Source organism: Cuculus canorus, chromosome 7 (assembly GCF_017976375.1).
Source record: "Cuculus canorus isolate bCucCan1 chromosome 7, bCucCan1.pri, whole genome shotgun sequence".
NCBI classification, from domain to species: Eukaryota; Metazoa; Chordata; class Aves; order Cuculiformes; family Cuculidae; genus Cuculus; species Cuculus canorus.
In genome coordinates this window covers 6,881,561-6,896,679 of record NC_071407.1, presented here as the reverse complement: position 1 = coordinate 6,896,679, position 15,119 = coordinate 6,881,561, and the positions used below count along the sequence as shown (strand labels likewise).

At 43.0% G+C, this 15,119-nt stretch overlaps 1 protein-coding gene across 10 annotated transcripts in view; it reads left to right on the top strand.

Moving 5' to 3' along the window:
* Positions 1-832: 832 nt before the first annotated feature.
* Positions 833-15,119, top strand: part of PDCD4 (programmed cell death 4) — a 19,997-nt gene continuing 5,710 nt past the window's right edge. For 2 of the 10 annotated variants that reach the window (XM_054071465.1, XM_054071464.1), the window contains exons 1-8: positions 833-1,071; positions 5,897-6,038; positions 7,234-7,328; positions 10,658-10,957; positions 11,516-11,610; positions 13,695-13,808; positions 14,072-14,293; positions 14,565-14,662. In XM_054071465.1, coding sequence (XP_053927440.1) covers positions 7,289-7,328; positions 10,658-10,957; positions 11,516-11,610; positions 13,695-13,808; positions 14,072-14,293; positions 14,565-14,662 — 869 coding nt within the window. In that variant the 5' untranslated portion in view covers positions 833-1,071; positions 5,897-6,038; positions 7,234-7,288. Of the gene's footprint in view, positions 1,072-4,265; positions 4,463-5,869; positions 6,039-6,613; positions 7,014-7,233; positions 7,329-10,657; positions 10,958-11,515; positions 11,611-13,694; positions 13,809-14,071; positions 14,294-14,564; positions 14,663-15,119 lie in introns of those variants that run through there. The other 8 variants (XM_054071456.1, XM_054071455.1, XM_054071460.1 and 5 more) reach the window with 8 other exon arrangements.

The window sequence follows — 15,119 nt, the reverse complement described above, 5'->3', positions numbered from 1 at the left end:
CTAAACTTCTCCTCTTTTAATTTAAAACTGTCATCCCTTGTCCCATTGCTACAGGCCCTGCTAAAAAGTTTTTCCCCATCTTTCTATAAATATTGAAAGGCCAAGCAATACAGTAACAGACTTGACTGTAATCAAACTGAAGTGTCAGGGCCACAGATGCTGAGACAGGCTGAGAGAGTTGGGGCTGTTCAGCCTGGAGAACAGAAGGCTCCGAGGCGACGTTAGAGCGACCTTCCAGTACCTGTAGGGGCTACAGGAAAGCTGGAGAGGGACTATTCATAAAGGGTTGTGGTTATAGGATGAGGGGGAATGGGTATAAACTGGAGAGGGGCAGATTTAGGCTTGATATAAGGAAGAATTTCTTCACCATGAGAGTGGTGAGACACTGAGACGGGTTCCCGGGGTAGCTGTGGTGTTCAAGGAAGTGAATCCCTGGAGGTGTTCAAGGCCAGGCTGGATGGGGCTCGGGCAGTCTGGTCTACTGGGATGTGTCCCTGCCCATGGCAGGCGGTTGGAACTGGATGGGCTTTAAGGTCCCTTCCAACCCAAACTATTCTATGATTCTAAGATTCTATGATTCTATGATTCGATGCTGCCTTTCGAAAATATTTAAAACATAAAGTAAAACTCTGAAAAAAAAGTGAGGAGCGCGACGAAAATGTGCTGTTTCTAAGCCAACGCCACTTCGCCCTGCTTTTCCCTGCTCCCTCTGGCGCTGGAGGTCGGACAGGCGGTGTGAGCCAGCCCAGCTCCGGCTGAGACAAACCCCGGGGAGAGCCCGGAGCGGGGCAGCCCCGCGGTGCCCATTGTGCACCAGGCAGCGGGCGGGGGAAGGGCTGCTCCACGCGTTTTGGGGAACCGCAGCCAATGGATTCCTCCCTTGGGTGTTACGGGAGGGCTTGGCCAGCATGTGGGAAAAGGGAGGGGAGAGTTTGAAAACAACCCAGCAGGCTCGAAGGAAGGAAGGAGGGCTAGAAAGTGACCTGCTCGCCTCCCTGCAAACATTTCGCTCCAGGTGATCGGTGGTGTTAGAGGAGAAAGAGCAGGAGGAGCCTGGAGATCCCGGGACAGGTAACCCCGGGATACAGGTGGGGGTTGCCTGGAGCTGCAAACGGGGTAGAAACGGTCGAAAGAGGGAATTTTGTTTTCCTTCTCGGTGGGGAAGGAATGGTGCTCTTTTGTTTTGATGGGGATTTTGGTGATGTGTTTGCTGGGGGAGGGAGCGAGCGGGTCTCTACGGCTCGGATATGAGCATGGCATCAGCTGCCTTTTAAATAGTGCAGGCTGTTTTGAGGTTAGAAATGCAAAAAGAGGTGATATCTTTTAGCAGATCACTTGATAGAACGGAAAAATAGAAAGAATTGTTCATGCCCATCAGCCCTTTTTTCAGGTCACGGTGTTTTTGAAATGAGAAAGAATGTGCAGGCAAATCTAGGCGAGATTTTCAGTGATTGGTAACCCAGCTGCTAACATTCAGCAGAAGGAAGGAAAACACCACCATTTTCTTGTGTGGAGGTGTGCTGAATGGTTCGGGTATTTTCATCTTCTTTTGATTACTGACCCAGCTTTTAGGCCTCTTGCAAGTGATCTGGACCTACATTTTACCAGAAAATCCTCTAGCGATTTTCCACGGTGCTTTAAAACGTGTAATCGGCATGATGCACTGCTCTGGTATTTTGTTGCACCTTCCCCTCTGCAGGTTCTGTTTACTGTTTCGGTTTCTCTGCCCCCTCTTCACTGAAAAATCTCCTTAAAGCCCTTCTTTTGCCTTGCAGGGGAAGCTGAATTCCAGGATCTATGTTAACAGCTAGAATTTATTTTCCAGGTCTCAGTGATGACACTGTAGTGGTTTGCTGGTATGTGCTAGTCAGTGGAGGTGCAAAGAGCAAACTAGAAGTTATTTTTTGATTGATGGGGAAACAACACCTTTTGAAGCTGCCTCTAGGTTGCATGTGAGAAAAGTCTTGTGCTAGCATGCTGAACTGTCCTGACTTGAAAATGTCTGCAACTTGGTCTCTTCATGAACAAGAAAGATTTTCTGTCATTCGGATGACAAGGAAAGTATTTACCTTGAAAAATACAGCAATTGTGATGCACAGTCTTCTAACAGATCACTGTTGCTTTAATTCTTAAACTTAGTTTTGGTGATTCATCCAAGAGCTGGGCCAGTAAATTAATCCAGAGGCTCTTATTCACAGGAAGCTTGCATCTTATTTCAGTTAAAAGTACACTGATCTGGAGTAGAATTATACTGGAAAAATATGTAAGAATACCACAAAAGTCAAGTCATAATCTTTTAACTGAGGAGGATTCTCTTGCTGGCAGCTGACAATGCAAAAGTACTAAAGCAGAAGGGATCTGCATTTTCTTCCCTCCTAGCACTGGACTCCTATTGCTTGGGCTCTCTGCAGTGACAGATTATAGAGAGGAAACAAAAGGTTAGCTGAGTTTTTAGGAGAGACTGAATGGAAGCAAAATTCAAGGCAATGAAAGGAGACTGTCGCTTCTAATGAGGTGTCTGGCCTCAGGCAGTGTGTAGAGAATAAACAGGGTAAATGTAAACTAAAATGAGGTAGAATTTTGTAAGGTTGTGGATGGATAGGCATGGTTTAAGTGTTAATCCTAACTGTGCACGGTGTTCAGAGTTTCAGCAGTGGAGAAGGTGGGCACAGCACCTTTTACTTGTGGGATTGCCTGTGCAGAAGGCATTCCATCTGCCAGCTTCAGGGCAGTTGTGGTGTTCCCCGGTCCTCCTGTCCTGCCCCTGCCCTGTGACACCCACTGCTGAAGAGAAGGTAGAGGGGTCTTGTGTGAGGAGAGAGCAAAAAAGTCTGAAATCCCCATGTTAGGTGAGGGCAACACAAAGAAGGAGGAATACATTGTTTTTCTGATAAAATCATAGAAAGGTTTGTGTTAGAAGGGACCTTTACAGATCATCTACTCCAACTCTCCTGCAGTGAGCAGAGACATCTTCAACTACATCGGGTTGCTCAGAGCCCCATAAACAATTGTAATTAAAGGAGGACAGAACATGGGAGAAGAATGAGGCAGAGTCGTGGAGGTTTCTAGGCTGTCTGTGGTGCCTGTGCTTGCCTGGCTCTCTGGTTTCCCCGGCCAAGTCCAGTCACTGTCCCTGCAAACACCTCTTCATCTTCACTATGAGAGCAGTGAGACACTGGCACAGGTTGCCCAGAGAAGCTGTGACTGCCTCATCCCTGGAGGTGTTCCAAGGCCAGGTTGGATGAAGCTTGGAGCAACCTGATGCAGTGGGAAGTGTCCCTGCCCATGGCAGAGGGTTGGAACTGGATGATGTTTAAGGTCCCTTCCAACCCAAACTATTCTATGATCCCCTCGCTCCATCTCTGCATGTGCAGCCCTGCTCCCACATTGTCCTCTCACAACCAACTGAAAGGCTGTCAAGGGTTATGAGCCTCATACGTTGCAAGAAGCGAGGAGATGATGGCATGTTGAGCAGGCTGGCTGTGTTGGATGGGGAAATGGCTTTAAAGTGGAGGGGGGAAGGTTTAGATCAGACATTAGGAAGAAATTTTTCACAGTGAGTGTGGTGAGGACAGGTTCCTGCAGGAAAGCTGGGGAGAGGTTCCTTATCAGGGAGTGCAGGGATAGGATGAGGGGGATGGTTTTAAGCTGAAAGAGGGAAGATTTAGGTGAGATATTAGGAATAGTTTTCTTTCTGTAAGGGTGGTGAGGCCCTGGCACAGGCTGCCGAGGGAAGCTGTGCTGCCCCATCGCTGGAGGTGTTCAAGGCCAGGTTGGATGGGACTGTGAGCAGCCTGGTCCAGTGGGAGGTGTCCCTGCACCTGGGACAGGGATGGGCTTTAAGGACCCTTCCAACCCAACCCATTCCATAATTCTATGAGATGCAGGCCGCAAGCCTGGTGCATGTGCAGTGGCCCCTTTTCGCACCTACAGAGTAGGTAAAATAAAACTTCAGACACAGCTTTATTCTACCAGAGGCCTCAGGAGAGCGCACTGAGGAGCTCTCACTCCTTCCCCTCACACGGAGCCATTTCCTTCCCCCCCTCTTCGCTCTGCGCAGGCAAAACACGGCCCACGGCCTCCCCCCCGGCACCAATGGTTCCTTCCCCCACCCCGCCGACCCCCGAGATGGTTTCGCCCTGCTACCCCTTGCGGTCTCCCCGCCTGCCCATTGGCTGGCGCGGCGGGCGGCGTTGGCCAATCCGCGGCGCTGCTGCGGGCCGTGTCGCTGGGGGGAAGAAAACAACAACACAACGCAGGCGGGGCGCGCGCGCGGCTGGGGGGGGCGGGGCTAGCGGAGCGGAGGGGCCCGCGCTGCCGGCAACGGCCCCGCAGCGGCCTGAGGGGACGCGGCTCGGCCCGGCCTCCTGCGGCCTCCGGGCGGCCGGGAGCCCTGCCCGGTGCGTGGGGGTCGGCCGGGAGCCCTGCCCGGTGCGTGGGGGTCGGCCGGGAGCCCTGCCCGGTGCGTGGGGGGCGGCCGGGCCGCGAGGTGGAGGGCGCCGTGAGCACCAGCCCTCCTCCCCCCATTTTGAAGGGCTTCTCCCCCTTCCTCCCCTCCTTCCTTTCCCCCTTGAGGGGTTTCTCCCCCTTCCCCCCCCCCCCGTGAGGGGCTTCTCCCCCCTTCCCCCTTCCCCCCCCCCGTGAGGGGCTTCTCCCCCCCCTTCCCCCTCCCTTTGGGGGGCTGGTGTCCCCCCCCAGGAAGGCTGGGTGGAGGGCTCTTGATCAGGGAGTGCAGGGATAAGATCGGGGAACGGTTTTAAGCTGAAAGAGGAGAGATTCAGCTGAGATTTTAGCAAGACGTGTTTTCTTGTGAGGGTGGGGAGGCACTGGCATGGGTTGCCCAGAAAAGTCCTGGATGCCCCATCTCTGGAGGTGTCCAAGGCCAGGTTGGATGGGGCTTTGAGCAACCTCATGCAGTGGGAGGTGTCCCTGCCCGTGGCAGAGGGGTTGGAACTGGATGGGCTTTTAACATCCCTTCCAACCCAAACGATTCTATGATATCTTACCTGGCTGGTTTTGCATATGGCGGCAGGATAACGGCTGGCGTTTGCAGATCTCCATGGCCTTGGTGATGAGGAGTATGCATTTAAAGTTAGGGGTAAGGGGAAAATAGTGTAACTTGTGTGGAAGTTCCCCAGGGTTGTAAGGTCTTGAGAAGTTCTGGACGCTTTCTTCTGCAGTGTGTTCTGTTCTTGAATGTTCATCTGCTGCTATTCATCTGCTGGGGTAGAATTGCTTATTTAGATAAAAGTACGTGCAGTGTGGTCAATACAGAGTGAACACCTGCAAGTAGCTGAGCATGATTTATTGGTGGTTTTCTGTAACTTGGAAGTACTCTCCTCTAATTTAGAAAAAACTACTTGCATCACTGGTCAAGTTTAAGATCCCTCGCAGCATTCTTGTTCTGCAGATGCTTAAATATTACTCCTCTCCATTTTGTTCCCATGTTGTTTATTCTGACATAAAGTTTTGGAGTTGCTTATCCTGATATTTTTAATGCAGGTTTTCAGCTTGTGTTCTGTGGTTTGTGGTATAATTTTGCAAAATAGAGAGTGATAAATACCAGGATCCTGAAGCTCCAGCAGACACGTTGGCTTAAGATAATGAGAAGGAACATTTCTAAATTGAAAGTATGTCTCCTAATCCATATGACAACATGAATTATATAGCTTAGTTATTCCGTCATTCTTGTTACAGACAAAGCAGAGTGCTGAATCACAAGAAAACAGCCTTATGAAAGTTGTGTTATTTATTACATTACAGTAGGTGGGGAATTGCAACTAGATTCCCACATGGAAGAGGTATTTCTCCTCTTGACGTTCAGGAACTGATGACAAATGATGAACTTCATTATTGGTATTTAATACAGGTTTTGTCCTTTGCCTTTTTGAAAAAGGTAGACAGCTGATGGAACATTACACTAAGAAGAATAAAACTGTTCTTGAACAGTAGCTTGCTCAGATTAGACTGAAATCCATACAAAAGAAACTGTCAGCCAACAGTGACCAGGAACACTTGGGAACTCCTGAGTGATTGAGGTAAAAAAAACGCTGTTTATCTAAAAGCATGGTGTGAGGCACACACCATATTATTATTATTTAAAGCTGTTAACTGTTTGGGTTGATGTTGGGAAATGCAAGATCATGACAGCTTGATATAATGCCCTAAACCAGAGTTTCCTTATTGCCAACGGTTTGTGGTGAATCATTTGCAGTTAACAGGTCTGTGGTAGGCAAGTGGGCATAAGAGGGTAAAACCAAGGAGAGAGAAGAAAAGGGGAAGGGAATGTTGTCGTTTGGTGTCACAATCTTGCTGCTCAACGGTAAGTTGTTCTCAGGCAGCAGAGGATGAGAAGTCGGGGGCGGGGGGGAAGAGTCACCAAATTCTTAACAGGGCAGACACAAATACCAGAAGTATTTATGGGACTACGAAGTGGTTTGTGGAAATCTTGTAGGTGAATAAGGGTACGGGGAATTCTGGGGCTGCTTAATATTTTGTGTATGTAAAGGAAAAGTGGATGATGCCACTCTTCCACAGTGGCACAGGGTGGTTTGTAGAATAGCAGCTGCTGGGAAGGAGAAGGAGTGGCAGAAAAATAAGTGTGTTCAACTTCGTTTCTTGTAGACTGAATGGTGATTATATGGAGGGTTTGAAGGGTACAAAAACAGATGTGAAAGCCTGATAGCCATATCTACACGTGTATAGGAAAGTAGGAACACTATGTCCTTGAGGGGAGGAACAAAACATAGCTTGTGTTCTGAGAGCTGGTTTGAACTCTATAAATTGGCACTATTTTATCAGTATAGTTCACCTGAAGAACATTTCTCTTGTGGGTGCAATTATAACATTGATACTGTATGCTCGTATAGATAACTGCTTTGCAGAGGAGGACAGTTGAAGTTGATAGAGGTGGCTTTTATCAACCAAAAAAAGCTGCATACAGAGAGCTTTTACCCATAGAATAACGGGTTTTATGCTGGTGCTTCCTTTCTAAGCACAGGAACTGACAACTGGTAAGACTTCAAGGCTCAGATAGATGTGTTGTACGGTGGTGCTGTCTCATGTTACACTGTTTACTTTCATAAGAACTTCTCGGTGGTTACTGATAGCTAATTATAACTTACAAAACCTAGTTTTGCATGGTATTTTGTGAGAGAAGCTTTTTGTAGCTTTTTACTTCTGTAAGATTTTGTCTGGTGTTTTCTTTCCCTAAGCTTCTGTGTTTTTGTTTAGGCCTTGGAGGGAAAACATTAAGGCTACATTTCACAGGCAGTTCTGTTAAGCAACTATGGAAGCAGAAAAGGAACACATTTCTGTTAACCCAACTGGTAAGTAATATATTCAGTATCTTTTTTTTGTTTGTTTTATTTAAAATTGCTTAGCTGGCCTGAAATGCTCTTTGCACAAAAATTGTATTACCTGCTAATTTCTTAACAGTCCTGGTTTAAAAAAAAAAAAAAATAATCTTTCCTCACAAATTTACAGAATCATTGTTTCAGGTGTGTATCATAATTACCTGCTTGATTACATTTATTTCAAAATTGGTTAAAATTGTAAAGTTGTTTCTTTAACTTATTTAATAATACTGACTCAGGTCTCCTTATTTGACTTCCAGTAGTGCTGGTGTCACAAAAAGAATAAATTCAAAAGTCAGATGTGTAGGTGCAGTTGGGAGGGATGAACTCTGGTTTAATGGACCCGTTAAATTAAACATTAGAAGAAACAAATGATGAAAGGCTTGGATGGAAGTGAGCTGACATGGAAAAAACTTTACTGAATATATGTTAGAGACTGCCATGAGATTCAGATATCACAAACATTTTTATGATGATTAGTCAAATTAACACAGTTTCATATTGTCTTCTGCATCTTCCAAAGGTTGTGATGATCTGCACTTACCTCTTTTTACTGAAGAGTTTTTGTAGAATTTAAATGTTTTTCAGAAAAAAAAGGGTGTGTGTGTGTGTATCTCTCGTATGTGATGCAGTTGAAGTGGCAACATGCTCCATATGACCTCTTATTTTAAATTAGAATTTCTTTAATGTAGAAGATATATGCCTCCTCCTCAGCATTTTAGAATTATATTTGAATAATAGGTGGGAAACTGCTGGATATCCAAATTGACCTAATTTGGTCGCATGAAGTTTGTGTGTAGGTAAGTACTTGCTGAGTGCTTTGTTATTTAAGATAGTACCATAAAAGCACAGATTTTAAGCATGCATGCTAGGCAGGCTTATAAGATGAATTTACATAACTTTTTAATATGTAGTAAGCAAAGTCTTAAAGTTTATAGAACACTGTTCTTATAGATATGTATGCATATATTATATGACATAAAAATGAGAAGCTGAATGGAAGATCAGCATCATTTTATCGGTACTTTTTAGGAAACAATATATTTTGTTTTAAAAAATTATTCAGAGCTAGTATGTCTGTTTAACTTGTTTTTTCAGCTGACTAGGTGGCTGATAGTAGAAGGTCATAGTATTAAGGAGAAAGAAGCACTCCCTGATAAAAGAGGTTGCAGCTAGGAGCAGTGATGTTACATCAAAAAATAATTTAGTAATGCAGTGAGAAATATTAAGTCTTATGGGTTGGATGTTTCCTGCAGAGTATTTCCCTTAGTCCTAAGTCTGAAATCAGGATTGTGTAAAGAGGTTGGACTGTAGCCTTCTCTTTTATCCTTAGTGCTAGACAGATTCACGACTGACTTGCATTAGTTGTTGGTAATTTTCTTCGAAAGATGAGAAAGAAGTAAGTGGATATGGAAGAGTATAGAACCCTGGACAGCTGGATTGCAGCTGTCCAAATTGGAGAAATTCAGGGGAAAGCTGACTTGAAGAAGAATTTAAATTCAATTATCTGAGATGAGCTTGTTGTGCTGATGGAGTCTCCCTGGGGAATGGGAGGAAGGAAACCTGTTCTGTTTGGTTTTTCTTTTTTTCCCCGTGTTAGTTTTATGCAAATCGCATTGTTTTATAAAATATTAGACAGAGTGAGAAAGCTTGTTGTGGGAATCTTTTCCTGGACACGATGCATGCTTTTCTTTTTTAGCTTGCTGCAAGCGTAAAAGGCATGCTTTTGTGGGAATAATGAGTGGAAAGATGAAGCTTAAACCAGAATGGCTGCATTATTGTTCAGCTATAGCCCTCACATCTGTGAGCACTAGTACCTAAATGTTATTTCTTTGCTCATGAAGGAGGCAGTTGCATCCCTTCATTTTGTAGTGTAGAACCCTCTTTGATATGGGTAAATACTTCGAGGTTGGAAATGTTTTATTAGAGCACTTTACTTTCAAAACAATTCATTAACCTGTTTTGGATTTACAGGTCTGAGAAGTATTGCCAAACGAACGTTAGTAATTAGAATGTATTGGAATGGTGAAGTAATACATGCAGTTAGATAGAAATTTTAAATACTCTTCATATTCTGGGTTTAGGGTAGTGAACAACTCGGTTAAGCAGGCTTGGCACTGCTGCTTCTGTGTGCCTTGTCATTGCATTTCCTTGGGTTTGAGCTACGGGTTGCCTTTGAGACTGCTGAATCCTCAAGCAAAGGAGGGCTGTGTAACAGAGAGCTGAGGTTCTTCCCTTTGTGTCTGTGTGTCTTCCAATTTGCAAGGCCTCTCAGGGTACTGAAATGTAAAATAGGTCCCCAGATGCCTTTTCTTTTTTTTTTTTCTATCTTGATGGGTTAAGAAGGGGAAGAAGAAATGACAAAGGCTTTTGGTCTTAATGCTCTCAAGAAGGCATTCTGCTGAACCATACAGCTCAGGTGTGCAATTTCCTGAGTTTGTGAAATGGAAGACTTTTATGCACATGTAGAATTTGGATCTAACTTCCCAAAAGAGTGAAATTATTTCACTTCTCAGTGCTCAGGCATTTACAGATCCTTAAGTTAAGAGAGGGTTTTCTGTTGGGTATGAAACAAAGCTGGTTATCTGTTATGTGTGGGGAGTAAAGCATGGCCGTTTTATAGAAAGACTTGAAGAAGCAACAGCGAGGGGTAATCTGTATAGATTCAAAAGACTTTATGAGTCTGTTACCAAACTCCCCATGCTGTGATTTAAGAGGTGCTTTTCTCCCCCCATAACTTTAAAAAGAAAAGAGTGCCATTGTTTTTATGTTCTTGTAAGTCTAAATAATTGCTTTTGCAGCTGTTGAGCTGTTTGGAATTCCTTGAATGAGGAGAATGTTCATTGATGATTTAGGAAATCAATTTCACTTTGGTGACTAGTCTGTTAACATCAGTGAATTCTTACAGAATTTACTGTGTTGGCATTTTTGTTTGTTTCTAAATGAAGAGATGAGTGGGTGGAGTGAGAACTAAGAGCTTAGATCTCATGCACTGAGGAGTTCTGATAGTTTTTGTTCAACAAGGGTGGGGTTTTCTGTGGTTTACCTGTTTATAAATGGTTTATTCATGTGCTTTCCAAGTCTTGACATAAGCTCTGTTTAGATTGTGGGTAGTTTGTGCAGGGGAATAAGGAACTCCTTATTACTGCGATGTGTAGACATTCTAAAGCCAACATCATTTGCCATAACACTGATGGAAATAAGAATTCTATTTACTGTTGTATAAAATGCAGTGTGTTGTTATTTTAACTTAAAACTGTTTAGAACTATAACATTTTTTTTTGCTCTGTCTCCTTTTTAAGAACTTGAGAATCTAAGTGATGCTCCGTTTTCTGGTGATGAAGAGAATGGTGGGAATGAGGAACGGAAGACTGAAATCAATGGAAATTGGATTCCTGCAACTTCAATTACTGAAGCCAAAATAAATGCTAAAGCAAAGAGACGATTGAGGAAAAATTCTTCTAGAGATTCTGGGAGAGGAGACTCTGTTAGTGACAATGGAGAGACACTGAAGATTGGAATTGTTGTACCGACGAGCCCAAAGGGGAAACTCCTGGACAGGCGATCCCGGTCTGGAAAGGGAAGGGGTCTACCAAAGAAAGGTTGGTGTAGCTTAGTGAAGAGAGTAGAGTGATAAAAATTCTGTCCAAAAAAAGTGATTTTTTTTTTTTCCCCTCCCCCACTGGGAATCATTTTCTTAAGCCACAATCTCTGTACAGGCATTTGGTTCTTTTTTAGATAGTAGGTGGCAATTTGAGCTAATAGTAGGTAGCCTTCTTATCCGAAAATTTCATGTGCTTACTTGTGTCTTTAGGGTAAGTACCTTTTCTTAGCAAACTTAATACGTAAATTTGAACTGTTGGTTGTTCACAGGACTCTTATTAATGCAAAATTAAAGCATGTCTCTATTTGAAAGTACAGTTTCAACTTCCAGTAATTCTTGCACAGTTTCATACTGCTTCTAGTGTCTTACTGGAAAAAAGATTTGTTGCTAAATGGAAACATGTCATACAAATGCACCCTTTTCAGCATATATTGTTTGGGTCAGGGGGTGGGCACCAGCAATCGTACATCACTCTTAAGTAAAAGAGTGGTGGGTTGAACTCAGAAGTATTCTTTGTAAACTGATGTGCCTTGCTTACCTTCCCATATTTTGCCAGGTGGAGCGGGTGGTAAAGGAGTTTGGGGAACACCAGGTCAAGTGTATGATGTGGAAGAAGTAGATATTAAGGATCCTAATTATGACGATGACCAGGTAGGAAAATAATTTTTTTGCAGTCTTAGTTTTTATTTCCTTTATTGATTTAAATTGCTGTGATACTTATATGAATGAACATTTGGTACTTGTGAGTTATGTGAATGTCAGCCTGGCTGTACTAAATGTTCGTTTTTATGTTCAAGAATGGATTCTTAGCTAGTTAGGCAGCTGGTGTAGAAGTATTGCAGTATAACACTTGCAGATCTTGCCCCCTGAGCTCTTTGTGTAACTAACTAGCAGCACCCTTTTCCCAGGTGTCTTCTTTTGCTGCTGGTTCTTGTGGAGGTGAATGTTGAATGCTGCAAACAGGCACTGTGTTAAAAATGCAGCACAGACTTACTTAAGTCAGGAGTTTAGTCTGGGGTGGTATCTTTTATAGATTTTTCTTTTTGCTGTATTTCTAACCCTCCCAATGTCTTTATCTGCATAGTATAAACACTTCAAACTAGTGCAAAGTTGATATCCTGGATATTTTGTTTGCATGTGTTTATTAAGGATATGTGTTGTGGAAGATTGTACCTCACAGCCATAATATCAGAGGGGGGGGGGAAAAAAAAGTAAAGCTTGTTGGGGAAAGGGTGTTTTCTATCTGAAGAAAGGAAATACTGATTACAAACACTGAAGCCTGAGATCAATAACATTGTGAGACACTGAGTGAATTCTGAATAACATAGGTGGAGCAGTGGTGGTGTCCTTTGAGGAGAGGCTGTTTTTTGTAGCCATAGCTGCTGAGAGCACGTTATGTAGGAATATCAGAACCTTTTTCCAGTATCAGTTTTTTTCCTGCAATTCAACACTTTGCATTAGCAGAGATGGCTATTAAAGATTAAGCTGATGAGTGCATAAGAGCAAGTTTAATGAAGAATGACTATTCCATGGAACTTCAGTGTGCTTAGCTTTTCTGAAATTGAAAATGGAGACTGATCACAGAATCACTAGATTGGAAAAGACCTTTGAGATCATCAAGCCCAAAACGGAGACCGGTGTGATGGAAGGAAAGGCTTTTGGACTTATGCTATACTTCTCAATCATGGAAAGCTTCTTTGCAATAAGGATTAGTTGGAAGACTTCTTTGTTCAGATTTCTGTGAGCATTGCTCTGCATGTTACTTCTGTAGTCATGATGAGTAGGGAGCTGAATTATGACAGGGGGATCCAGTTTAGCTGGAACTCTGGGACCAGGTTAATCAGGAGGCAGTTGCTATGTGATCCTTTTTTCACCTTGCGGAATGTCTTTGCTTGCAAGTATTCTGCAAATGGCTTCTCTCCAATTTGTAAGTGCTATCGCCCGTCTGGTCAAGCAGTGACTAAGGAAGCAGGAATCATAGAATGGTTTGGGTTGGAAGGGACCTAAAGATCATCTAATTCCACCTGCCCTGTGATGGGCAGGGACACCTCCCACTAGACCAGGCTGCGCAAGGCCCCATCCAGCCTAGCCTTGAACATGGCCAGGGATGGGGCAGCCACAGCTTGCCTGGATGACCTGTGCCAGTGCCTCACCACCGTCACTGTGAAGAAATTCTTCCTTATGTCTAGTCTAAATCTGCCCCTCTCCAGTTTATGCCCATTCCCCCTCGTCCTATCAGTTACATGCCTTTGTAAACAGTCCCTCCCCAGCTTTCTTATATGCCTCCTTCAGGTACTGGAAACAGGCTTGGTTGCAGGGACAAATGCTGAAAGTGAAGTCTTGTGCTGTGGCACAGCTGACTCTGCTGGGCTGGGACAGGGGTTTTTGTCACTCGTATCAGTACATAGACACTCAATCTCTATCTTCATGTGGTGTCAGCAGAATCCTAGGAAGAGTTTGGAGTGCTTACTGTTGTTTTAACAGTAAATTCAGACTTTCAGTTGAAGTTGGCTAACAGTAAATTCAAAATATAAGAAGCTTCACACTTAGCCAGCATTGTCCACACTTCAACGGTAGAGACATAATCTGATGTTTTCTGGCAGAATACTGACTAACAAGACTAAAGCATTAAGAATTTAGAAGATACATTTTTAAGCTTTTAGCACTGCATAAGATGCAAGAAGAACCAGTACTGTTTACAAAAGGGTATATGCTTTTGTTGTATTCTGAAATAGGAGAACTGCATCTATGAAACAGTCGTTTTACCTCTGGATGAAAGAGCATTTGAAAAAACTTTGACACCCATCATACAGGAATATTTTGAACATGGAGATACTAATGAAGTTTCGGTATGTTGCATTCCTTTTTACTTACTTATTTTAGGGGGCAAACCTGTAGCATACAAGGGAATCCAGCTGCTAGCTATAAAGGAGTGTATAGAGATGTTTGCAAGAAATGTGCAATAGGAATACCTAAGCAGTTACATGAGCAGAAGCATATACAGAAATGTATAAATATAAATATTCATGTATTTGTAATCTGTTTATATTGTATATTTATATAACAAGAATTTAAAAATGTTAATCTGTTTTGTTTTTCAAATCTTATTTAGGAGATGCTGAAAGATTTAAACCTTGGTGAAATGAAATACAGTGTGCCAGTCTTGGCTGTTTCCTTGGCATTGGAAGGGAAGGCTAGTCACAGGGAAATGACATCTAAGCTTATCTCCGACCTTTGTGGGACAGTAGTCAGCAAAAGCGATGTGGAAAAATCATTTGATAGACTGCTTAAAGAACTACCCGAATTGGTGTTGGATTCTCCCAGGGCACCACAGGTATATTTGTAAAGTTTTGTGCTAGTTGTCATACACTATTTTCCTTTAATTTGTGGCTGAAATCGATCAATTGAATAGAAATACTCTGTATTCTGAAAAATACCTGTGGATTTTCTTGCTCTCTGTAATCCCCTACCAATTTCCCAGGCTGTGTTTTATCTTTGAACTGGCTCATTTAAATAAAATCTGAAAACCGAGCACATTATAATGGTCTACTTTGAACTACTTTGAAATTCAACATTTAAGTAAAAATGCTTCTGTTTTGTTGCAGTTGGTGGGCCAGTTTATTGCTAGAGCTGTTGGAGATGGGATTCTAAGCAGTACCTACGTAGATGGCTACAAAGGCACTGTGAATTGCGTCCAAGCTCGGTAACTTTCTTGCTTTCTCTGTAGGTACAGTTTTCTATTGTAGATGCCAAAGATGATGATTAGGAATTTAGGACTTCAGAATAAATAGTGTGGTTCTCTAATTTCTTACTTTTTAATATAAAATTATTAAAAATAAATGCAAAATCTGTGACGAACGAAAGAACAACAAAATCCATAATGACATGGGTCAGAGGAGAAATACTGAAAATGCCTGAAAAATGTATTGTTACGTTTGAGTTTGTTTCGCCAGGTTTGTCATCCAGCTTATGTTTGAGGGTGAAAAAAGTAGGGTGAAACAAGGAGTGATTATAGAAGGCTTTGTTTTTAGAAAAGCTTTAATGTGATTAATGAGTAAATATAGCATCAGGACAGCTGCTGTAAATATGTTGTGAAATGCAGAGGGGATTAACTGTTTTGCCTTATAAAGGTTTGAAGCTTGTGCAGTGCTTTTCCAGAC